Source organism: Osmia bicornis, chromosome 4 (assembly GCF_907164935.1).
Source record: "Osmia bicornis bicornis chromosome 4, iOsmBic2.1, whole genome shotgun sequence".
NCBI lineage: Eukaryota > Metazoa > Arthropoda > Insecta > Hymenoptera > Megachilidae > Osmia > Osmia bicornis.
This window is the reverse complement of record NC_060219.1, coordinates 11,840,594-11,863,889: the sequence shown is the minus strand read 5'-3', so window position 1 is coordinate 11,863,889 and position 23,296 is coordinate 11,840,594. Positions and strand designations below refer to the sequence as shown.

Here is a 23,296-nt window from a genome sequence, read left to right as displayed (position 1 = left end):
AGTTAAATTAACTAATAAGTTGAACTACTTGATGAGCACCGCTATTGTAGGGTCAGCATGCGCAGAATGCAGTAGTTCTTTTACTTGACATTCTGCAATGATTCGGCGGTGTCTTTATTTTGATTGATAATTGGCAATTACATTGTAAAAAATGATAAAACTATGAAAAATCGAAATTCTAAATTGTCTTCCGATTTCAATATACTGTGCCATTTCAGCTGTCATAGTCATTGTGAAATATAACCTATCGCAGAATTGGTAAACACTGAAACATATATAGGAGGTGGTTTTGATAAAAGATCGAACGATCACTAAAAAAACAACACATGGTAATTTAACAGTGCACACAAGATTGCTATATAAGGCCGTTACGAAATTTCTTTCGAAATGAAAATAACAAAATCCACTGTTCTCCTTTTGGTTTTTGTATTAGTGTTATCAATACTTGTAGCAAATGTTGCTGATCTAATTAATGTTGACACTCACGTGTTAGATGATACTTCACCTAACAAAAATGTAAGAAATGATTGGTCAAAGCCAAAATTTTATGATATTGGAGCATCGTCTGATCATTTAATTTGGTTTCTCCAGGTTTGTGTTAATCAAAAATTAGTTCTTCAATTAGTTCTTAATAATGATATTAATATATTAAACATATTATTAATATAAATAAAAATATTTCCTAAAACACTGAAATTATTTAATGAATTTCAATTATTTTCAGATATCAGATATACATATAAGTATATTTCAAGATCCACTAAGGATAACAGAATTAAAAGAATTTTGTAACATTACTGTGGGTACTATTAAACCACCTGTTGTACTTGCTTCAGGTAAATTTTAATTTTTTTTTTTTAATAGCAAAATGTTATATAACTGATAATACAATCTGTTAATTTAATAGGTGATCTTACCGATGCAAAAACCAAAGACAAAATGGGATCAAAACAAATATTAGAAGAATGGCAGTATTATAAACGTATCTTAGATGATACTGAAGTTAACAAAAGAACCTTATGGTTAGATGTGAGAGGCAATCATGGTATATGTTACTTAATTATATTTATAATAGATTATTTAGATAGACAATTTTATTGATTATATTCAAAATTTCCAGATAATTTCAATGTAGTAAGTCTTGAATCAAGAGAAAACTATTATTACAATTATTCGATTCAAGGAAAGAAACATCCAAGGTCTTACATGTATACTATAAATATTGGTACTGAATTATATACCTTCATTGCAATAGATGCTTGTTTGAAACCCGGTCCAAGAAGACCATTCAATTTTGTTGGTGTGTTAGATGAACGTGAAATTAGAAGTATACATGAGTTAATGAATAAATCCCAAGAAAGTAATGCGGATTATATAATGTGGTTTGGTCACTATCCTACCTCCTGCATACTCTCACAATCAAGTACAGGAATTAGAAATGTTATAGGTAGAAATTAGCAGAATGTATATTTATATATTATATTACGAATTTTATTGAATATTAGTAACATTTAATAAACATATTTTTAGGGAGGTATAAAGAAAGCATGGCATATCTTTGTGGACACTATCATATGCTTGGTGGAATAGCGCCTAATATGTACACGCTACAACAAGCTGGATTCCTTGAATTAGAATTAGCAGATTGGAAAGATAACAGAATGTAAAGTATTTATACTTAATATATAATGTAAATATTCTCATGTAATATTTCATTAGCATTAACATTATTTTATTTTCTTGCAGATATCGTTTAGGAGCAATAGATCATGGTCAATTTTCTTTTATTGATGTGAAACACAAAGAATGGCCTGTGGTATTGATCACTAACCCTAAACATGCATTGTATATGATGCCTAGGAAAGAAAATTTAATGTCCATTATGAAATCTACATACATTAGGTAAACATTATTAGAATAAAATTTTCTGTAATAAATGTTAACTCATAATGACTATTATTGTAGAATATTAGCATTTTCGATCGCTCCAATAAAAATCGTAGAAGTTCGATTAGATGATTCAGCTTGGTCGAAATGCGAACATGTCAATGGACCATTATATGTCTTAAAATGGAATTCAACAGAATATAGTGATGGAATCCATACTATTCGAGTTCAGTAATACATTTTTTTTGTTCACATTTAATAATTTATATTCTATATTAAACCATCAACGTAGAAATTTAATTACAGGCACAAGTTACAGATGTAGATGGCAGGGAAACAGTAGTGTCTCAACCATTTGCCCTTGATGGATCTCGTTTATCATTTCGTATTTTACCTAGGCTTATCCTAATGTCAAATGTCAGTGTTATTGTAAGTAGTATATAATATACTATAATTATATTTAAATATCAATCTGTATATTAATACTTGCTTCATCTAGTTTCAGTTCTTATTTGGAACAGTGTTAGTCTTGGTAGTAATTCCATTGTGTTTACTTCGTTTTCTTCATATATTATGCGAGAGTAAGTAAATTATAAATGTTTTACAATTTTATTTGAATATAAAATGAGAATGGAGTAACTTTTAATAATTGAAAAAATAAATATAAATGCAACTAGTTAAAAAGAATAAAATTCTGCAAATTTAATTGTATATTGTTTAAAATTTACTTGCAGAAGATTGACCTTTTGTAGTTTTCATCTTTTATTCAAATACGAATTCTTTGCCAAATCAAAATTAAAATAAAAATATTATTTTTAGAAAATCAGATGCATCGACCGCGATTCAAAATAAAATTTATTCAAGCATGGCTTAGAAAATTGTGGATATTATCTACGGTCGACCGTCTGTTTTTCCCATTAGTACTGTATACATTATATTTAACGGTTGGTAAGTAATTAGTAACTTTCAATAATTTTACAACAGAAGACAAGCTGATTTTATAATAGAAATATTAATTTTTAAGGTCCATGGGCAATTGGAGAAGTAATAGAAAATCATACGGGTGTAATTTTTGCTTGGGGAACATTCGTGAAAAATTCTTATCTGCCTGGCGGTTTTACTTATGCTTACGGATTTTTTCAGTTATTTTCCTTCCATTTACCGCTAATGTTAATCTTAGGACACAGAGCAGATAAACGGTAAGATCAAACACGATTTTTATGGTTACATTAGGTCACATTTATTATTAAATAATATTGTATAATAATTACAAAATTGAATGATTTTATAGCTTACAGACAGCTAATAAGCTGCATGATAAACAATTATCTAAAATATGTCGTCTTTGGGAATATTTGCCAATTACATTATTAGTTTTAATGCAAACGTGTATGGCTTACTTCTTTTGGTTGGCATATGGAACATTAGCAACTATAGTGTGCCCCCTACGTACTTGGAGCATCTTCTTAGCAGTAATGTTATGGCATCAAGTGAATACGATGCCTCAATCGTGTCTAAGGTATATAACGCATCAATATTAAAATATTTTTACTACTACTGCTTCCTAATTTGATTACAGTTACAATATTACAAAGTAATTTTCAGCCTTCCCATACTAATTATTATCTTTTATCACAAAGGTCAGCTGCAGAGATATGGTCCTCCCATGGTTGATATACATACTAACATATTCTAAAACGGCAGTAGTTTCCAAGTGTTTATTTTATGTAACTAGGCTGTTCTTATAATTTGATCTATTTCTGAATCCATTTAAAAATACACATGTATGGGATGAGGCACATATTTAGAGCTATCTCTAGAACTTACAAAAAATGTTGATTTTCACAAAACTCTTATATATTACGAGCCATTTCAATTAGCTACACTTTTAATCAATCAGTTGCAAAGTGTGACGGTAATAAGTTGAAAAGGTGTTGAGATTTTTATACTCACAACACACAAGATGTTTACGAAGTTATTCAATTGATTTCAATTGTGTGCCTTATCTTGCATATGCAGAGTTAATAAACAGTCTTAGTAGTCCATTATAAATTAGTCTTTTATATCTTATATGTATATGTAGAGTATTCAACTAATTGGGTATCAGGACTAACTATAATACATTTTATGTATTCGTACAATAGTGATTGAAAAGAAACATTTATTTTTACATTGATAATACCAATTTCAATTTTATTATTATAGTCAATGTGTATATGTTACAATTCAATCAGTTCCTTTAAAGAGTGCCACAAAACTTTTTAAATGGAATTATAACAAAGACTGTTAATACTTACTATGCAGTTCTTAATATTTATTAATTAATTTTAACAATTTACATGCATTTGAGTGCTATATTAGATAATTTTTAAAGTCAGTACAGTGCATAGTAGTCATGCATTGCTGATGAGCATTTCTTAAAATAATTTATTTTCTTAAATAATAACTGTAATGCTTCCATATTTCATTTTTAAAATCTGAAAATGTGCATTACCTAATAGAATTGGCAGGGAAAAAGAAACAGAAAGTACTGTTATCTATTTTTTCGGTTATGTATTGTATTTGAATTGTTTATGAAATAAAAATTGCAGCCTAGAAATAAGATAAAATGCAATAACATATAATATTTTATATAAAATATCAGAAAGAAAAAAATTATCTTTAATTTTTAAAAAACATTAAATTGGGGATAGAAATCTCAAATATTTTGTTTCTAATGTATCTTGTACCTTATTTAATTGTATGTACTATTAATTTCTGTGATATATGATTATAATTAAAAGTGAAAGTAATATAGTAAAATGGAATTTAGTAGTTTTAATTTATAAAAACTTTACACTTCAAAATGTGAATCAGTATATTTCCTTAGGAAATAAATTTTATTGCAATATTATATTTTTTATAAATAACCTGTCATTGTTCTTGAATATGATCTCAGAGCTGTAAATGTGATCTCAATGGTTCCGAATCATTAACAATCATGAATTTTTCCTATAAATATGCCAAATGTTTTAGAAAGGAAAAACTTCTAATTTACTCCAAGATTTTAATGCAGTTAATTATGTATTATATTATATTTTTTCTGTACAGTATAAATCAAAATTTCTTTTTAATATACAAATATTTCATTTCATCAAAATAATTCTGAAAAGTATAATGAATTGATAACTATTGGGAACCATAATTCATCTGATTATGTTACAAATATTGTGTATTTAATATATTTTATATACCACTATGACAAAACTGAATAGTATTATTTTTAAATATTTAATATATAGTATAAAGCAAACTCTTAATTAATCACTTGAATAGCATTCAATGTATGTATCTCTCTACGAAAAGTGCAAGCTAATAATACATGTGAATGTTAATAAATGTTGTACACAACTTAAATACTAGGAAATTCTTTCCTATTGCAGATACAATTTTGACTCCCTTTGATTCTAATTTTTAGCAATCAGTTAGAATGAACACAAAACCGAAGAATTATTGAAATAATTGTTTTACAAACTTGTATCCACAAACTTTGATTTTAATAAGACCGCCTTAAAAATTCTATTCTAGCGCCATCTATAAAGAAACGGCTGCAACTACTCGACAACATACCGACCGATTACCAACAACCATTTTAACCCGTGGCGCCATCTACACAAAAACGGCGGAAACTACTCGACTACTTGGCACCGATAGTCGGTTAGTTTCCGACTGTTGGAGTGCGAAGTGTTTCACATTTTTATAAATAGATAAAGCAGATGGCGCTTCAAGACAGTACCAAACTTATACAAAGCATGTCACTGACCTATATCATACGCAGGCGCAAACCTCTTCGATTAGTTAAAAAAATAGTATTATAAAGTTGTATATACAGTTACTTCTTCATTATTTTAAGAAATCTGTTGTTTTGTTTAAACTTAAATAACCGTACTTGTAACTTATCAAAATATTTAAAAGGAAAGAAATGGAAGACCAAGAAGAAAACTTTCCTGCCCAGTGGGCACTTGATCTTCTACGAGGGCCAACTAATTACAAAGAATCACTTGTTACTAAATATGTAACAGAAGTAACATCTACTTTGACCGGCGTCGGTGCAATGTTTGTTAAAAATTATTTGTCAAATAGGCCTTATTATGCTTGTAAGTTTATGAAGTAAAAGCTATCAGTACATAATTCTAACCTAATAATATTTACTGTTATATAATGTATACATAATCTATGTGTTTGATAATACAAAGTTTAAATTTGTATTTATTTAGAATAATTCTTTGGGGAATTTAATATTAATTTCTGATTCGTTTAAAATGAGTGCTTAATGATTGTATATTTTTTTAACATTTAGCAATACACTGGACTATTGGTCTTGGCATTCTGGGTTTTATAGGAGGAAGAACTCTTGTGAATGTTATGGATCTACGATATGCAAAACGTGATGCAATGATGGTAGATTATATAAAACGGCATCCAGAACGTTTTCCTGCACCCCGTAAGTTGCTAAATGATTTTATGAAGTTCCCCTTTTTAGCTGATACTTTATCAACACTTTGCTTTTCATATTTTAGGAAATAAAAAATTTGCAGAAATAATTGAACCATGGTATCCAATACGATAAGTCATTGTGAGTAATGTAATGTAATTATCGTAATATTTGGATTTCTAATTGTAATAGTGAGAATGAAAGCAAAATATATAGTCAATTATACTTTAATAAAGTATATCATAATTTCATATGGTGCTCTTATATTAAGAATTTATATTTTTACTGATATCTATGATAAAATAATAATATACAATATTATTCATTCGGTGAGAGACCATCTCTGAATAAACATATTTGAATGTATTTGTTTATTTTAATATATATTAACTTTTCAATTTAATCAAATGTAAGATTTTTAAATTTATTCTTATATGTATCATTCATTTAAACAACAACAAACGAGAATTGGTTAAACTCTGTCTAATAATCTGTCTAATTTATAAAAGTTCTATTTCCTTTCAGGATTATAATTATCATTGTATAATCCAGTTCCCTTTGAATCTCCTAACCAGGGATATTTATTGGGACATTCCCTGCATGTCTCTAGGTATCTGTAAAATATTTATAATTATGCAAATTGTTGAATGAAGTACAGTTCGTTCAAAATTTGTATATATCATTAAGCATTTACCTTGTAGTAGTAAAATTAGATTCTGGAGGTTTGAAATCTAAAGCACACTTATTTGCATTATTGCATGGTGGTCCAGGAATATTTTCTTTCCTTTTACATGACCATCCTTCAAAATTGTTCAGAGATTTTGTTGGTTTTGGATCGGTTATCCACGTGAGTGCTTGTGTAGCTGTTACAAAGTACACATCAGGTCTGTAAATATATTTATAGAATAAAAAATATATAATTCATATTGCTTATCAATTACCGAGAAGATAATTTGAAGAAGTTACTTACAATGTAACCGCCCAATCAAGGAACTTTGATAAACCTCGTTCGAGTTCCTTTATTTGAAACCAGTTAGTGTGAAAAGGCATCATGTATGGAGCCCTATTCTGTTCGTAATAACGATTAAAATCTTCTTGTAACCATTCGAAAACTTCTTCAGGATCATGATTGTGAAGTACACATTGATCTAAGTAAGGACAATGCCCTCCTTCGTAGCTTTCAACATAATGTGCATTTAAAGGTAGTTCCCACACACCTGACAAGTAAATGAAGATATTGTTTGTCTTCCTCTAAGTTTTCTAATATATAAATAAAATTTATTACTACCTGGAAAAGATTTAGTAGGGCATGTGCCTGCTTTACATTCATGTGGAATTTTGTAATCAAGCGTATACGGCCAAATTGGCACTTTCAATGGGGAAATTCCAATACTGCTATCGTATATGTATCCAAAATCTTCCAATACTTTATATTGAGTATTTCTTCCAGGTTTTAAGTACGGAGCTCTCATGCCCACAATTTCGCTTATTGAAATATTGCTAAAAAATTTAAGTATCTCTCGCATTCCTATCATCTCGCCAACCCACTCTTCGTACCCTTTATCCTCTAATCCCTTTTGCAATCTAAATATTGTTAAATATTATTCATTGTAATTACATTATTGATCATTGTATCAGTACTGGTACTCACGATATCGTTTCAGTTGCTATTTCGTGTCCGTCGTGTGCTATACTTTGAACCATATTATAATTACAGTATTCATGAGAAATGAAGAAAGTACCTTTCAACGGACAATTGTTTGGATTTAATCGATCGGTGTTAAATATTTTTTGATAATGATCAAAATTATTGTGATTTATTGCCCCGTCAAATGTCATTAATATCATTTGTGGTGTCTGAAATACATGCAAGATTTGATGATAAGTTTATTAGAAAAGAAAATAATAATTTAAAAAGAAGAAATGTATATACATCTTCTGGATGAAGACCACCAGGAATTATTGTACCATCTCTAGAGCAGAAACAGTATGGTAATTGACAATTTGCTGTGTCACATTTTTCTGCTAAATCAGTTGGTGGTTCGGTCACTGGTGCTGGAGCTACAGAATTCAAGTGATGTACATTAATATATGTAGTAAAATGAATAATAATTTGTGTAAATAGTACTTACTTGTAGCGATTGGACCGCATCGAGCTTCGTTTTTAAATGTACAGAATTTACTAATGTCATCAAAGTGTAATCCTGATGGACACCTGTTTAGGTATGGATAACCGTCGACGCACTATTGAAATTGTATTCAAATATTTATATATATGTTTTTTTTTTTCATATGAATAAAAAAATAGTAATTACAGAAAATGAAGGAAGAAGCTGTTATTAATACAAAAGAAATGAAAACTTTTTTTTATGGAAATAGAATGTTTCAACAGAAAAATAGAAAATACCTGATAAAATCTTCTACATGTTGCTGGATCTGCAAAATTACCGTTACCTTGGCCTTCAGGGCATTTAAATTCTTCATCTTTCTTCTCTTCATCCTTTTTACCATTTTTCTGTCCCGAAGCTATAAAATAAAATTCTCACAATATAAAAGTTTATTAGATAACACGATACATAGAACATTCGCGTGATTTATTGAAAAGAAAGTTTTTTTTCTATAAGAAAGTATGTAGAAACCTTCAAAGACCATAAAGCTGGAATCCCAGCGAAATGTCAAGGTTGAATATTATTTAAAACACGTTAACATCTTCGTGCCTTGTTTTTTATGATTTTGCATTTGTACTATTGTACATTGTATACTCTATTATTCGTATTTTAATTGTATCGCATTTTAAATTGATCATAAGCTATATTTTATAATAATATTTATCGCAGAAACGAAGAGATACAGATTCTCGGTGGATTCGGGAACAAGTACTTATGTTTGAAAAAATCCATTCCGTACATTATCGAATACACTGCATACAGAAAGTTTAAGATGTTTATAGAAAATGCGTGAGAGAAATTCCAAGGGTATGACGGAAAAAAAAACGCTCGAGAAAGCGAGAAACGTATAGTGGTAAAGAATTCCAACGTTCGAAGACACATTACACATCCATGTAAGTCTTGGAAATCAAACGCTTAACGCTTACTCGTTATTGTTTTCTAATTGATGAACAAAGAAATTTTAAAAAATATAAAAGTGAGAGTGATATTTGTTAGAAGTGTGTTATTTGGGTCAGTGGCAAGATCAAGGACCAACATTGACTCGTATCCACCACTCTTACTGAAATATGAACACAATCATTTCGCACGCTTGAAATATTTACAGGGCCCCCATAAGACGATTTTGCGTCTAAGAAAGCAAGAATTTTATTTGAGATGCTTTTTTTATCAAGTTACGGCTTATGAAATTACTAATCAAAGAATCATTTCAAATATGCAGACTTTGCTTTCAGTTGTCCTTCTACATGAATCACCATCATTATACCGTCTCGATGCTCTCGTAGACGAGATCACGAGTAGAATTCGTAATTACAGGAATGCTTTTTATTCGAAACGCGAACTGAAAGGGCGTATCCTGATGTGATCCTATCCCTACCGTTTCAAGGTGTGGTTGCTTTGAAGGAAACACCATACATTCTCAAAGGAATTCTTTATCAAACTTTCACGGCCTGGATAATTGTTTCGAATATAATGACTGTCGGGCGCGAGACGCGTCTTTTTTTTTTCTTATCGACATTAACATTTTACTAACATTATCGTTAATGTTAATAAAAGTTTATTGAATGTAAATTTAAGCGGAGATGGGTACATTGAGATTCGAACACGTTAAAATCTCGTGCAGATGTGCTAGCAAGAGAAAGTAGAATCCAAGGAAGACACTTCCCTATGATTTTATAACAGTTAAGCATGAAACTAGCGTTACCGCGTTCACAATCTCCAATTTGAACACATTAACTACCGCTATCGTTTTATAACTTAATCATAAATAGAAACTAAGTAGTCTTACACCGCTTAATAAACTACTAAAATTCATAAATGAAAGTGATTCTTTCAAGCGTCTACAATGGATATTTGAAATATTTGAGGCTTCCGCTATATTTATACTTTAATTGATCCGATTCGCTGTCTGATTGGTACAAAAAGATCAGCTTAGCGGCAAAGTGGAAAGTGAAGGTGCTGCTCTGACAATGACGTTGTGGTAAATCGTTCAGGTGCAGCATTTCCATCGGCCGTGGTGCCGTGCACGCACACTCTTACGCTAGCAATTCCGATCGGTAGATGTACGATACAATATGTCTACATATGTATGTATATGTATACACGAACGACAAAACTTATGTAAACAGCAGTGAAACCTCCTGGGGAACCTAATTTAAAGGTGCTTCTCGTGGACTTGCTTTTTCCAACTTCTCACTTTTATCTGTGTCAACTTTATTGACCATATACACACACGGAGACCCTGAGAAACATTTTATTTTTCTGAATGTGTTGATATTGGAAACGTGTATAGAATAGTTTCTATGATTTTATAACGAAGAGACTCTTTTAGGAAGAAAGATTAATTATACATTGATTCGTGTATCAACTTAGACTTAACTTTCTCTTTAAATCTTCAAGAGAATTACCTTGAACTCTATTCGCTATAAATAATTCCTTATTTCTTTTCCTTTCTTCTTTCTTCCATTTTGTATAATCTTATTTGTCTTCCTTTATTATATCATCCCGGTTGATGTAATAATGGTTTGTTTTTTATAGTTGATGAACTCATTTACACTATGCCAAAGAACCTAATTAATCGAAGTCGGAGCCAAAGTTCCACTAATCGTTTACGTTGTTAACTTGTTCATTTCCAAGATTTTGTTACTTTCGGTAGAGACATTTGAGATAACTCGTTTCAAACGAGTAATTTATCGAGGAATTGCAAGTTAATAGGAGAATGTCCACAGAAGGTCGTTCTTCCGTTGCACCCACGTTTCCAGTAATTCCCTGATATCAATTAATTTGACAACTTTGTTATAAATTTAAATAACATTCACGATAATATGTAAGCTTCTTGTAAGTACTTTGTTCGTTCGAAATAAAAACCATGGAAAAATACGAGTAATACGGACAAAAGAAAACGTTTCTTTTCTTCATGAGAAAAACCTAACAAGAATTATCATAACTGATTAACTTGTTTGCTTATTCCATGGTTTTTAGTATCTACCATATTTTTCAGAAAGCAACTAAATATTTCTAAATCAAGGAAAGTAGGTTTCCTAAATAATCTATATACACTTTGAAGAAATTCTCTTTTGTTCAAGGATTCGTGAAACTTGTCTTCAGAGAATCTCTGAAGTTTGGAATAATTTCGAGCCAGTCTCGTCGCACTGGACGATGAAAGATTGCCAGACGGTGTTATTTCGAACCCCGTTCTCTTCTCTTTCATCGAGACAGCGACGGAAACGAACGGATTTCCATGCGTGGTATCGTTTTTCCTACCTGCGACAATCAAAGCGGCGCAAAGTAAGAACCGACTTCTTCTTAACGTCATCATTCTTCCTGTCGATTTTCACCGTACAATTCAAGATAAATTAGTTCTTTGCCTCGCGTATTTCACAACACTCGTTTCTCCAGATTCGTGGTTCACGGAGGTTTGTCGTCAACGGTGCACCAGGGGAAGCTACTCTTGCAGCACTGCGAACCAGGATTCGCCAGCAATACCTTCTGCCATGGTTACAGAGTCGGGAACCGGACGGTAGGAACCGTTCTTAGCTCATTGGCTGACCACTTTCTACCACCGTTAGCGATGGCCTCAAGTACTTCATAGGTAGGGATGGGATCAGGTTCAATATGTTCCTCGCGAATCTAAAAGTTTAGAATACTATATTCATTATAAGGCGATGTTTCTTCATTTTACAGTGGTCGAAATTCATTCTCAAATAGTGGAACCAAATCTTTACCGACTCAACATTGGGCAGGGCTCCCATTTTGTGACTAAGAATGCAAGAATAGTAATGGTTACTTGAATATTAATCGATGTAAATGCAAATCTAAATTAGTTATACAAGCTTTAATGTTAATTTTATCAATTTTATTTGGAGCTCGCCTCGGACCCCCGAAATCTCAGGACCGGCCCTGAACATATGATATAGAGCTTATACAATTCATTATCACGACAATAATATGCAATTGCATACTGTAAAAATTAATACGAATATTAAAATATAATTTTTTATTTTTTTATTTTCTACTTGTTATATATACTTGTGCAAAGGTCAGAACTTACTATTAAATTGTAGAATGTTAGTGATTATCTGTTTAAAGATCAGTTTTAGTTATTCGAGGTACCCTCTGTGCTTTCTTTTTCAATTTCTTCTTCTTTTTTTTCTCTTCATCTTCGTCTTGCGAGCCGGTAGACTGCCGATAGGGGTTTACGTATCCCGGTTCACGTTCGATAATATTCAACTCTTGGGCTGCTAAATGAACTACAGTAAGAGTTTCTGTATCTAATAAATGTTTTGTTCGATTTGTGAAATGTAAGGACCAATTTATAACTGGATTCCATTCTTTTTGTGTTTTTAATATGCGATGTGTCATGTGAGGAAAATGTAGCAAAATGTCCGCGAATAGCGCAGTATTCTCTAACGTAGTAGATATTGCTGTAAACAAGTATATAATGTTTCTTAAATCTCCTTTCCATTCGTGCTTAAAATACTATAATAATAAAAAGAAAATTACCGCTTTGTATAGTAACATTTTTTGGTAGAGATCTATCGTCTGGATTAAAATCTGTACTTTCAATTAATTGTTTACTTGCCTCAATGATATCGATCATTTTTGTACCAAGAATCGTTATCATTTTGTATAAACGTTCGTAGCTGTCTATATTTCGAAGACGTTTTATAGCTTCTGTGTGCTCTTTACGTTGATGTACGAATGATTTCCTGACTATAATAGGAAAATACATTTGATAACATGAAAAATAGTGAAAATTAGTAGTAGTCTCGCAATATATCGACCTACACTTCTGTTTGCAACGATATAACGCGAGACTATTGTATGTTAGACAAACATTAATTTCCGTAAAGCGTAGCAAAATTAATATCAAAATTATTTCTAATGAATCTTACATAGTTCTTCGTAGATTTTAATTTCAGATGGGTTACCGTTCTGCCGTTTTTCGCTGATTGGCGGATTATTCACTATGTCCGACAAAACTTGTTGCACATGCGTAACACGCGTCAACGTTGACACGACTACAATGTAAATAACAAAGCGTGGCATCTTTTTCATTCAATGATATAAAGTTTAATGAAATAACTATATATTACTGTAACGACTGATTGTTAATATACTATGGTTATTCACTTTTTTTTTAAGGAAACTTATACTTTCAATCGATACTTAATTAACAAAATAAGCCGCAAGTTTATAACCGTGATTATATCACACTACTGCCATCTATTTATCAATTTTATGCATCAAATGTGTCAACTGTGCCTATTACACTGACTACAGATTCAACGCTGTTGATTTTCTTGAAATTCATAATTACCTAGTAATTATGCGACGTTAAACAATGTTTTGATAGTCCTGTACTTTTAGAAACGTCATTCAAAAAGGGGATTAAAATATCCAAGTTTCTAAACGTGCAATACTAATATATGTATATACTATTTAAGTGTTTAGTAAAAGGTCGGAAGGGAATAGTTTAATTCTATTACTACGCGCTTATGGTAGTGATTTAATTTAATATGATAATACTATTTTCCGACTTAACAATTAAGTAATATATTTGATGTCCTCATAATTTAAGTTTAATATCGGTAACAAACATGGCAGCAACAGAAGATGCAAAACTTGATGTAAATATGTTATGATTTTTCAAATGTTCTCTATTATTTTTAGTTTATTGTATTTAATTATTGTAGTTCTCACATATAATTTCTATTTTAAGTTTAAGGTTACAATGGAATATGCTGATTCTCAAAATGTCGAGGGTGAGATGACAGTAGGAGCCAAACAAAAATCAAATCTTGGAGAACCTGACTTCAATACTTTAGATGAACCAATTAAAGATACAATTGTAAGTTCATGATATTTCTATTGTTTATAACATTGAATCAATGGTACCGTTATTTTAAATCACAGCTCAGGGATGTTTGTGCAGTAGGCAAAAAGTTTTATCATGTTTTATATCCTAAAGAAAAGAAAAGCTTATTAAAAGAATGTAAGTAAATATATTATGAATAATGTACCAATATAAATTATTCATTTATTCCTAACAAAAAATATATTATAAATTTCAGGGGATCTTTGGGGACCATTAGTGTTATGTACATTCATGGCAATGTATGTATATTATAGTCTTATCAATGTTTTATTCTTTATAATTATATAATCATGAGTTTTTTTATATTATCATTTTAGGACATTACAAGGTTCTTCTGACAGAGCAAATGATGCAAATGATGGGGGACCAGAATTTACACAGGTTTTTGTGATTGTGTGGATTGGATCTATGATTGTTACGTTAAATTCTAAATTACTTGGTGGCAACATGTAAGCATCACTGTTATCAAGTTTGTTTTATTATCAGTTATTCATACAGTGCATTATTATATAAAAGTATACTTAAAGCATGTTTTAATATGTTATAGATCTTTCTTCCAAAGTATTTGTGTCCTAGGATACTGCTTATTACCAACTGCCATTGCTCTAATTCTTTGTAGAATTATATTAATGGTGGAACAAACTACTTTCTTATTTAGTTTAAGGTTTATTATCTCTATAATTGGATTCATATGGGCTACATATGGTTTGTACTAGTTTAATGTATTTTATACACCATAAGTGATTTCTTTGTTCCATTGCAAATATGAATGTTTATAATTATATTTTAGCATCAATGGTATTTCTTGGTGACAGTCAACCTGCAGGGAGAAAAGCTTTAGCTGTATATCCAATATTTTTATTCTATTTTGTCATTTCATGGTTGGTTATATCTCGTACTAGATAAAATAAAATATAAATCGATTACAACAACAGGACTGTACATTGTTCCATATTGGTGCACAAAGTAAAGAAGAAATTAAAGGGTAAGCAAAACATTGCTTGCATTGTACTTTAAATGTTTTTAAATATAAGCATACATCTTTTATCAAATATTCCATAGACAAAAATGTATTGCTGTATGTGCATATACCATTTATTGATATGAACTTTAGAAAATTATCAGTTTATATGTCAATTATAACTACCTACATATAAAACGTACTAATATAAATAAATGATATTTAAGGATTATTACTAAATTGTTATATATTTACATGTAAACTTGATAAAAAGAGTTAGATAATGTGATATAGAAAATAATTACTACTTTATTAGTTTAAAATTATAATCATTTCATTTACATAATTTTCAATGATATTCGTGTATTTTTTCTTTTATACGTGCTATATAGATAATATTGATACTATAGTGAAAATTTTACATATATGAAAAATATCTTTCTAATTTATTAAAAAGACTTCTACTATCGCAGTGACCAGGATATGCACTTAAAGATTTTTGTATGGCAATATAACTTGTTTGAAGATCTCCAACCTAAAATATATGAAATAGTGTAAAGATATTATCTTAAACAAAGAAGGATAATCTATTGTACTATTTGTACTACCTCGTAAGCTAAATAAGCACTGTTAAAATGCGGCTCATAAATAAAATTGGCAATGTTAGCAGCAGCATGAAAATATGTTTTTGCTGCTGTTATATTTCCATTTCGTATTTGTATAACTCCAAGATTATTATATGCTAAAGCATGTCTATTGTCACTTACAATAGTTAACTTCAAACATTCTTCTGCCATTATTGTATCGCCTATACTCTGAAAGAAAAATATTTTGAAATTTTTATTTATAATTAATTTTTTATGTGAAAAAGATTATACGTACGAGTGCAATATGAGAAATATTGTACCACACGTCTGCTATATTTTCATCGGTGGAAAGACTAAGTGCTCTTTCAAAACAAGATATAACGTGGTCATACTGTTGAGCATAAAAACAGCACAGTCCAAGATTATTAAATAATTCAGTGTTATACACACCCATTTGTAACAATCGTCTGTTTAAATAAAGCAGATAAAAATGAGTTTTAAATCATTATTTGCTGTTACATTTGCATACATGTTTACCTGTAATAACGCAGCGCTAATTCTGGTTGATCGCTATAAAAATGATGCATTCCAATACTGGCTATTGCTTCTGTATGCGAAGCATCTTCTTGAACAATGATTTTATAATACTTTAATGACATGCTCATATTATTTAAGCCATCAAATATACGTCCCATTTCAGTGAGGATATTCACATCATTAGGAAAATGTTCAAGACCCTTCTTACATGCGTCTATGGCAGCTAATGGTTGATCAAGTTTAATGTAAACTCTAACTAATCTTAAAATTGTTTCAATGGTTTTACAGTCCCTTAAAGCTGACTTGAACTGCTGCTCTGCATCTCTTACCAAGCCTAAACTATAATAACATTTTCCTAATTGTACTTTCCACCACCAGTCTTTGTATTGACAGACTTGTGTTGCCTGAACTGCTAAATCTAATGCCTATATGCAATATAGTAATTAATAAAATTGTAAGAAACTACTAACTAGGAATATTAAATAACTTACATATCTTACATCATGTTCATGATAATATATATACTCAAACAGTGGTTTTGCAATACTAGCTTGACTAGCATATTTAGAAATATTTAATCTTGATAATTGTATAAAAGGTCCTCCAGGCTCTGTTAACATAGATGCTGTACCTAATCTATACATGTACATGTACATTAACTTTGAATTTCTATTGCCTGAACCACGTAATATTATGTAGAGTAATCAGTATACCTAACATTACGACTGGAACTTGCAGTAATTGGTCTGGCTGTCATAGCAGTTCTTGGTGTTCTTAATGTCTGTTCAAGTGACTGAGATGTTGCAGATTGAGTAGCTGGTCGTACGACTCCCGTAACTGGACGACCTTTAAAATGCATCATGTATTTAAGTGTCTATACTAATATTTTAATTTGTTCTTTTTATCTGAAAATTTTAGAAGTGAACCTGATTGCGTTTTAGGTCTAAGATATTGTCCTGCATAAGAGGTACCAGGTTGTTTCAAAGATGTTCCTGGTCTGGGCATAGAAGATATCGTATAATTATCCAGTAAAGTCTCAGCAATACCTTCTTCTTCTCCTTCTATGTCATCTACGTATACTTGTAATGTTAAGGTACGCATTTTTAATACCCAGACAGCCTGTAATTAAGAATACTATATTCTCAGAGAATTAACTGAATCATTATTATTATTAATGCATATTAATAAGAAACATATACCTGATCAAGTGGACTTTTTCTTAATAAATTTGTACATATTGTTGCACATTCTTCATACTTTCCTCTGTCAAATAAACTTAATGCTTTAAAAAACTCCATCATTGAAACTAAAAATCAATTAAATCATAAGGAAAAAGCAAAATCTTCAACAAACTATGTTATGTCCACATACACCTGTGGAGATAAACGAATTTTCCATGGTAGAAGTTATTGATTATTTTGCTTATAACCCACAGTATATAAAAGGAGAGATCAATATGTACGTATTTCATATTTTTTACAAATATGTATCAAGATTAATAAAATATTTTCAAATATTTTCTTTGTACCCTTTATATCTCTGTATCCCTTACACTCCTGAATTCTCCCTGCATCTCCTGTATCCTTTCAACCTTTATAATAAATATATTATAAATATAATAATATATTATAAATAATATACTTATGGCCACTGGTTCGAGTAAAGGTAAGTAAAGGTAAGTGAAGGTAAGTAAAATCTCGTGAAAAATAATTTTAAATTTAAATTTTGGCAAAATTTAGTTCCCTTTTCTGCCACCAGGGGGCGCTGAATCGACACCTAGAATTTAGTTCACATTTTTGCCGCTAGAGGGCCAAAATTCCGGCAAGCTTTAGTTCCTTTTTCTGAAACCAGATGGCGCTGATTCGACATCGAAAATTTAGTTCGCATTTTTTCCGCTAGAGGGCCAAAATTCCGGCAAGCTTTAGTTCCTTTTTCTGAAATCAGATGGCGCTGATTCGACATCGAAAATTTAGTTCGCATTTTTGCCGCTAGAGGGCCAAAATTCCGACAAGCTTTAGTTCCTTTTTCTGAAATCAGATGGCGCTGATTCGACGTCGAAAATTTAGTTCACATTTTTGCCGATAGAGGGCCAAATTTTTTGAAAAATTTAATTGGAAACCATATAGGAAAATTTTTTTCAAAACACTATCACATAGTTTTAATGAATCTTATATAACAGAATTCAGGATGTATGTTCTATTAGGACATGTTTCATTGTGTATTTCTTCTATTTTTTATATTATTTTTATTTTAAATACGTATAAAAAGCAATTATTAATCTGGTTAACATTTTTAGAAAATTTCAAATAATGGAAAATCTTGATAGTAATATCAGGTTGGTGCATATTCAAATATTAATTACATTTTGATTATATATTATTCGTATTTTTGATTTAGCGTTCAACAAGCTTTCGACAATTTCTTTAAAACGAAAAGTATCGAGGAACAATGTACAGAAGAACTTTTAATTCGTTTGCACGAAGCATTTTTGGTAGACAGGAAATCTTTTGATAAAAAAAAGATTATTTTTCCTATAATATTTAAATATAGATTTCAGAGAACGAAGAGATGAATAGCACTCAATTATTTGGTGCCTTTGAAAATGTATTACATATCCGAATGTCAAAAGATGAATTTGAAGTATTATTTAAAAAAGTAAGGAAAAAGTATACAGTATTCTAATTAATTATCTTACTTTATGTAATTAATTTTGTGTTTTCTTATATAATATTTTCAGATGAACTTAAAAAGAGATGGAAATGTTTCATGGAATGAATTTATTTCTTATCTACTAGTAGAATTTCAAAAGAAAGATAATGCTTTGCAATGGAAAATATTGAAACTTCCAATAACAGGCATTCCTCAACTTTTGAAGTCACGACATCGTACACTCATTCATAAAATTGTCTTTTGTCCTGAACTTTTATCTGTACATTTCTTAGTATTTACATTTATTCATTAATACAGCTATTAATTTTATTATAACTTAATTTATTCATAGTTAGAATAGAACTGCTAGTTTTCACAGAGGATCTTACTTAACAATTACTAGAGAAGGAATCATAAATTACTGGTCGTTGGATTTAGAATATGAACGTACTGTGCAATCTGTAAATCGTTAGTATCACAATTTTTTAATGCTTATGCAACGTATGTTTTTTAAATTTCTATCTTTCCAGCATATTTAAAAGTACAGTCAACTTTAATAACTGATATGATAGTAATGCCTGATGTGCAAGTAGTATGTACAAGCTCTACTGAATATGATTTAAGATTCTATGATACTGCAGCTAAAAAATTTGATCTTAGAATCTCGGTTCGTTATGTTTTAAAATAAATATGCATTTCTACTCAAATTTTTATTTACCCTAAACTTGGAATTCAGATATCAGGCTTAGATTATGCAATCACATGCATGGATTACTATTTTAGCAAAAATGTTAAAGAAGATTCTCATATTGTATGCGGAGACATGAGTGGATCTATTAAAATTATCTCTTTTAATCCTACAGAGAGAGGTCCATTCAAACAAGAGCCTCAATGTCATACATTATTTATTCGTTATGAATCTATTCTAAAGGCAAATACTTTACTTAGGATGTTATTACTTTTGTAAATCATTTATTAACTCTAAAATGTTCATTGCAGGATGAAGTAAAAGGAATGAAGATTATAGAATTTAAGAATATGCATACAGATTGGGTAAAACAAGTAGCTTATTATGAGAGTCTAAGATCATTTATGTCCAGCAGTAGATGTTGTAGTTGTTCTCTTTTAGTCAGTGATCTTACAGGATCAAGAATTCAATATAAATTTAAAGTTAACATGGGCATATCTTGTTTTACTTTTTGTGAAGGTATCATTAATTAAATAAATTCTAATTTTAATATACATTAATTATTGATTTTTCTCAAACTATAAATATTTAGAAAGTCAGTCATTAGTAACTGGTGGACCAGATTGTATAGTTAGAATTTGGAATCCTTTTGTAACAAAGAGACCAAATTGCAAATTTCAAGGACATCATACAGCTATTTGTGCTTTAGTAGTTCAGAATTCTGGTAAACGTATATATTCTCTTTCAAAAGATAAATGCATCAAAGTGTGGGATGTGCTAGCTCAATCTTGTATTCAGGTATTACAAATAACAATTTATCTACATCGTTAAGTATTTTTATTAAATCTACAAGAATCTTATCTCATTTCATATAGACGTATAATGGTCTTCCCAGTGAATTAGGTGGACATACTCTGATGTCTGTAGTTTATAATACATTAAATCATAAAATGATTGTTGCTAGCACAATGATCGCAATCATCATTTGTGACCCTGTAATAAATGAAGAAACATCTGATGGTTTTACACACACAAAACCTGTTAGCTGTGTTTTGTACAATCATCTGTATAAAGTGGTACCACTTTTACATATGTAGTATACAAAAGTTTCTATTGTTTATGTCATAAACTGCCTAATTAGTTTGTTCATACACTTAGGTAGTTACTACTGGATTAGATTCTTGTATAATAGTTTGGGATCCATGGCTTGGAAATCGCTTATATTTAGTAACACATGCCCATAGTAGATTCTTGTATGGTCAGCACCATGATATTGAAATTACTGCTGCTTGCTTTGACGAGTCAGAACAATTATTAGTAACAGGTACACGTGATGGAACACTGAAGATATGGAATTTTAATACTGGTACTTGTTTACGAAATATGACAGTCGAAAATCAATGGTATACATTTCATTATGGTTTAGTATTAAATTATAATACTTTTGTATAATCGTCCCAATTCTGAAATTTTTAATACAGTGAAATAACAAGTTTAGCTTGGGTGGAAAATCGAATTTTATGTAGCGGATGGAACCGTCAAGTTGTAGAATTTGCAACTTCTGATACAGATATATATAAAAAAAGTTGGGGGCTAAAGCATACCGATGACATTCTTTGTTCAGCTGTTTGGTATCCTCAAGTGTTAGCTACAGCTACTTATAACGGAGAAATAATTCTTTGGAGACTAGAAACAGGTCAACCGTATAGAAAATACAAAGTAGATGATCCAATGTCAAGGTGATATTTGCATTATTTAAACAAATTATAATTCTGCTAATAATAGAATGTGTAAAAATAATTTAAAATAATTAATATCATATAGATTTAGTATAAGATATGAAATGACTGAAAACAAACTACAAGTTAGAACAGAAAAATTTGCTCATAAAAAAAGGTATGATACATGTAACATGTAACAATTATCCGTTTTTTAATTACATCACATGTGTAATCATTTATGTGCAGTAAATCTCATGCGGCTTCGAAACATCAAGAATCAGCATTAAGCATTATAGGAACTGTTGCGGTTAGAGCTATGATATTCTTGTGTGCACGATCAGTTGAACATAATATTGGAACACTATTAGTTTCTCTTGATTCTGGTTTGATACAGGCGTGGACTCACCACCCTGCTGGTGGATTTTTACAAGCATTTTCAGTTATTCATACCTTAGGTGATTGTGCGCTATCATTAGCAACTGATCCTAAAAATCATTTTCTTGTAACAGGTAAAAGAAAAATGATCAAACAAATAAACTCCTATATGTTATTCTAAATCAAAAAGTAAGAAGTTGATTGTATTTGAAATTACTTAGGGCACAGTGCTGGATATATTAAAGTTTGGTATCTTGAAAATTATTTGGTGCCAAATCCTCCCAAAATATGTATGCCTCTTTTACGATTAGAATTTCCGTTTTTATGGAAAAGTAAAATTAATGGAAGGGCAAAAAGGGCAGTACGAAATCAGCCTCTACCACTTTTACTTTCTTCTGTACATGGTCACTTAAAAGCTATTACATCTATTCAAATAATCCCAGATGCACGTATTATTATTAGGTAATAAATATACTTTTATAATATATTTTTAAGTAAAATTTTAGAGCAGCTGTAACTGAAATTCTTGTTTTAACTTACTTCAAAGTGGAAGTACAGACCATACAGTACGTTTATGGACACTAGGTGGACGTTATATTTCAACCTTTGGAACTTTTAGACCATGGTCACCTATTTTGCCCACAATACCGGTATATCAGTATTTCGAATATTACAGACTTCCACCAGATGTTAAAAGATTCGGCAGTTCTACTACTATGAAAGTAATTAAATCACCCTCTCGTAATAATCAAATAAAAAATTTTCAAATAATTAAAGATGCGTTAATATAATGTATAAATATGAAAAGGTTCTCGGTGGAGATGCCGAAAAAATAATATCCGAATATAAAGATGATACAATGCACATTTTGAAACATATTCCTGAACGAAAGCAAACTACAATAGATGGAAGAAAACTTACAATTTCTGCTATTGATAGATCACTATTAATGATCTTCGAGGATTATCCAGTTTTGGATACTTCTTTGCCATATGTAAATATGTATCTATATTTTGTGCAAATATTACACAAGAAACCATTTTATTAAAAATTATTCAGTATAAATGTATTTAATAAAATGTTACAGATACCTATATACACGCATTTAAAACTAAGACCTCTGGAAATTATTCAAATGCCAAAATTATAGTTATATATAAACGAAAATAAGTGATGCAAGTTATTTATACCGTGTCTATTACATTGTCAAATATTACATATATATTTATATATGAAACTGTTTATAAATATTTCCTTTGCAAACAAACGTAATTGCATAAGAAAATATCTCTGATAAAAACCACAAATAAGAAGGAGTACCTTCTGAAATAATTCTACATAAAAATACCTTATCGATGTAAAATGTTTTATATT

At 30.2% G+C, this 23,296-nt stretch overlaps 7 protein-coding genes across 11 annotated transcripts; 4 read left to right on the top strand and 3 right to left on the bottom strand.

The window, feature by feature from the left end:
- The first annotated feature begins 15 nt into the window (after positions 1–15).
- LOC114879570 (transmembrane protein 62-like) lies at positions 16–4,694 on the top strand. The gene is made up of 13 exons (XM_029194600.2): positions 16–591; positions 725–836; positions 908–1,045; positions 1,121–1,447; positions 1,531–1,663; positions 1,747–1,902; positions 1,966–2,113; positions 2,194–2,316; positions 2,387–2,468; positions 2,707–2,835; positions 2,912–3,086; positions 3,179–3,406; positions 3,528–4,694. The coding sequence occupies exons 1-13, from the start codon at positions 388–390 to the stop codon at positions 3,559–3,561; spliced, it is 1,989 nt and encodes a 662-aa protein (XP_029050433.2). The 5' UTR covers positions 16–387; the 3' UTR covers positions 3,562–4,694.
- A 994-nt stretch (positions 4,695–5,688) lies between these two features.
- On the top strand, positions 5,689–6,612 carry LOC114879578 (NADH dehydrogenase [ubiquinone] 1 subunit C2). The gene is made up of 3 exons (XM_029194615.1): positions 5,689–6,023; positions 6,227–6,370; positions 6,447–6,612. Exons 1-3 carry the CDS (start codon positions 5,849–5,851, stop codon positions 6,494–6,496), a joined length of 369 nt encoding a protein of 122 aa, XP_029050448.1. The 5' UTR covers positions 5,689–5,848; the 3' UTR covers positions 6,497–6,612.
- Positions 6,613–6,759: 147 nt separating this feature from the next.
- LOC114879575 (chitin deacetylase 1) lies at positions 6,760–12,092 on the bottom strand. The gene is made up of 9 exons (XM_029194610.2): positions 11,791–12,092; positions 8,769–8,887; positions 8,494–8,605; positions 8,295–8,422; positions 8,013–8,218; positions 7,650–7,945; positions 7,332–7,578; positions 7,056–7,247; positions 6,760–6,975 (listed from the first exon to the last, which is right to left on the bottom strand). The coding sequence occupies exons 1-9, from the start codon at positions 11,843–11,845 to the stop codon at positions 6,873–6,875; spliced, it is 1,458 nt and encodes a 485-aa protein (XP_029050443.1). The 5' UTR covers positions 11,846–12,092; the 3' UTR covers positions 6,760–6,872.
- On the bottom strand, positions 12,069–13,642 carry LOC114879576 (coiled-coil domain-containing protein 134-like). 2 transcript variants are annotated; one of them, XM_029194612.2, is made up of 4 exons: positions 13,422–13,642; positions 13,030–13,239; positions 12,578–12,950; positions 12,069–12,156 (listed from the first exon to the last, which is right to left on the bottom strand). In XM_029194612.2, the coding sequence occupies exons 1-3, from the start codon at positions 13,582–13,584 to the stop codon at positions 12,610–12,612; spliced, it is 714 nt and encodes a 237-aa protein (XP_029050445.1). In that variant the 5' UTR covers positions 13,585–13,642; the 3' UTR covers positions 12,069–12,156; positions 12,578–12,609. The 2 variants fall into 2 exon arrangements, with proteins under 2 accessions (XP_029050445.1, XP_029050446.1); XM_029194613.2 differs by lacking the exon at positions 12,069–12,156 and adding an exon at positions 12,238–12,487.
- Positions 13,643–13,779: 137 nt separating this feature from the next.
- LOC114879577 (protein YIPF6) lies at positions 13,780–15,597 on the top strand. The gene is made up of 7 exons (XM_029194614.2): positions 13,780–14,156; positions 14,249–14,377; positions 14,443–14,521; positions 14,601–14,643; positions 14,722–14,853; positions 14,952–15,109; positions 15,195–15,597. The coding sequence occupies exons 1-7, from the start codon at positions 14,127–14,129 to the stop codon at positions 15,308–15,310; spliced, it is 687 nt and encodes a 228-aa protein (XP_029050447.1). The 5' UTR covers positions 13,780–14,126; the 3' UTR covers positions 15,311–15,597.
- A 90-nt stretch (positions 15,598–15,687) lies between these two features.
- Positions 15,688–22,929, bottom strand: LOC114879574 (tetratricopeptide repeat protein 8). 4 transcript variants are annotated; one of them, XM_046285562.1, is made up of 9 exons: positions 22,844–22,929; positions 17,689–17,752; positions 17,416–17,608; positions 17,203–17,335; positions 16,981–17,125; positions 16,490–16,914; positions 16,248–16,419; positions 15,974–16,180; positions 15,688–15,900 (listed from the first exon to the last, which is right to left on the bottom strand). In XM_046285562.1, the coding sequence occupies exons 3-9, from the start codon at positions 17,588–17,590 to the stop codon at positions 15,784–15,786; spliced, it is 1,374 nt and encodes a 457-aa protein (XP_046141518.1). In that variant the 5' UTR covers positions 17,591–17,608; positions 17,689–17,752; positions 22,844–22,929; the 3' UTR covers positions 15,688–15,783. The 4 variants fall into 4 exon arrangements, with proteins under 4 accessions (XP_046141518.1, XP_029050440.1, XP_046141517.1 ...); XM_029194607.2 differs by having other exon boundaries at positions 17,689–17,795; positions 22,844–22,859; XM_046285561.1 differs by having other exon boundaries at positions 17,416–17,752.
- LOC114879579 (WD repeat-containing protein on Y chromosome) lies at positions 18,626–23,089 on the top strand. Its single transcript, XM_046285563.1, has 18 exons — positions 18,626–18,824; positions 18,887–18,980; positions 19,040–19,144; positions 19,227–19,418; positions 19,495–19,606; positions 19,669–19,805; positions 19,875–20,069; positions 20,138–20,345; positions 20,419–20,624; positions 20,702–20,902; positions 20,985–21,229; positions 21,308–21,565; positions 21,651–21,722; positions 21,794–22,056; positions 22,144–22,384; positions 22,470–22,644; positions 22,731–22,916; positions 23,010–23,089. The coding sequence occupies exons 1-18, from the start codon at positions 18,799–18,801 to the stop codon at positions 23,070–23,072; spliced, it is 2,979 nt and encodes a 992-aa protein (XP_046141519.1). The 5' UTR covers positions 18,626–18,798; the 3' UTR covers positions 23,073–23,089.
- Positions 23,090–23,296: the final 207 nt, after the last annotated feature.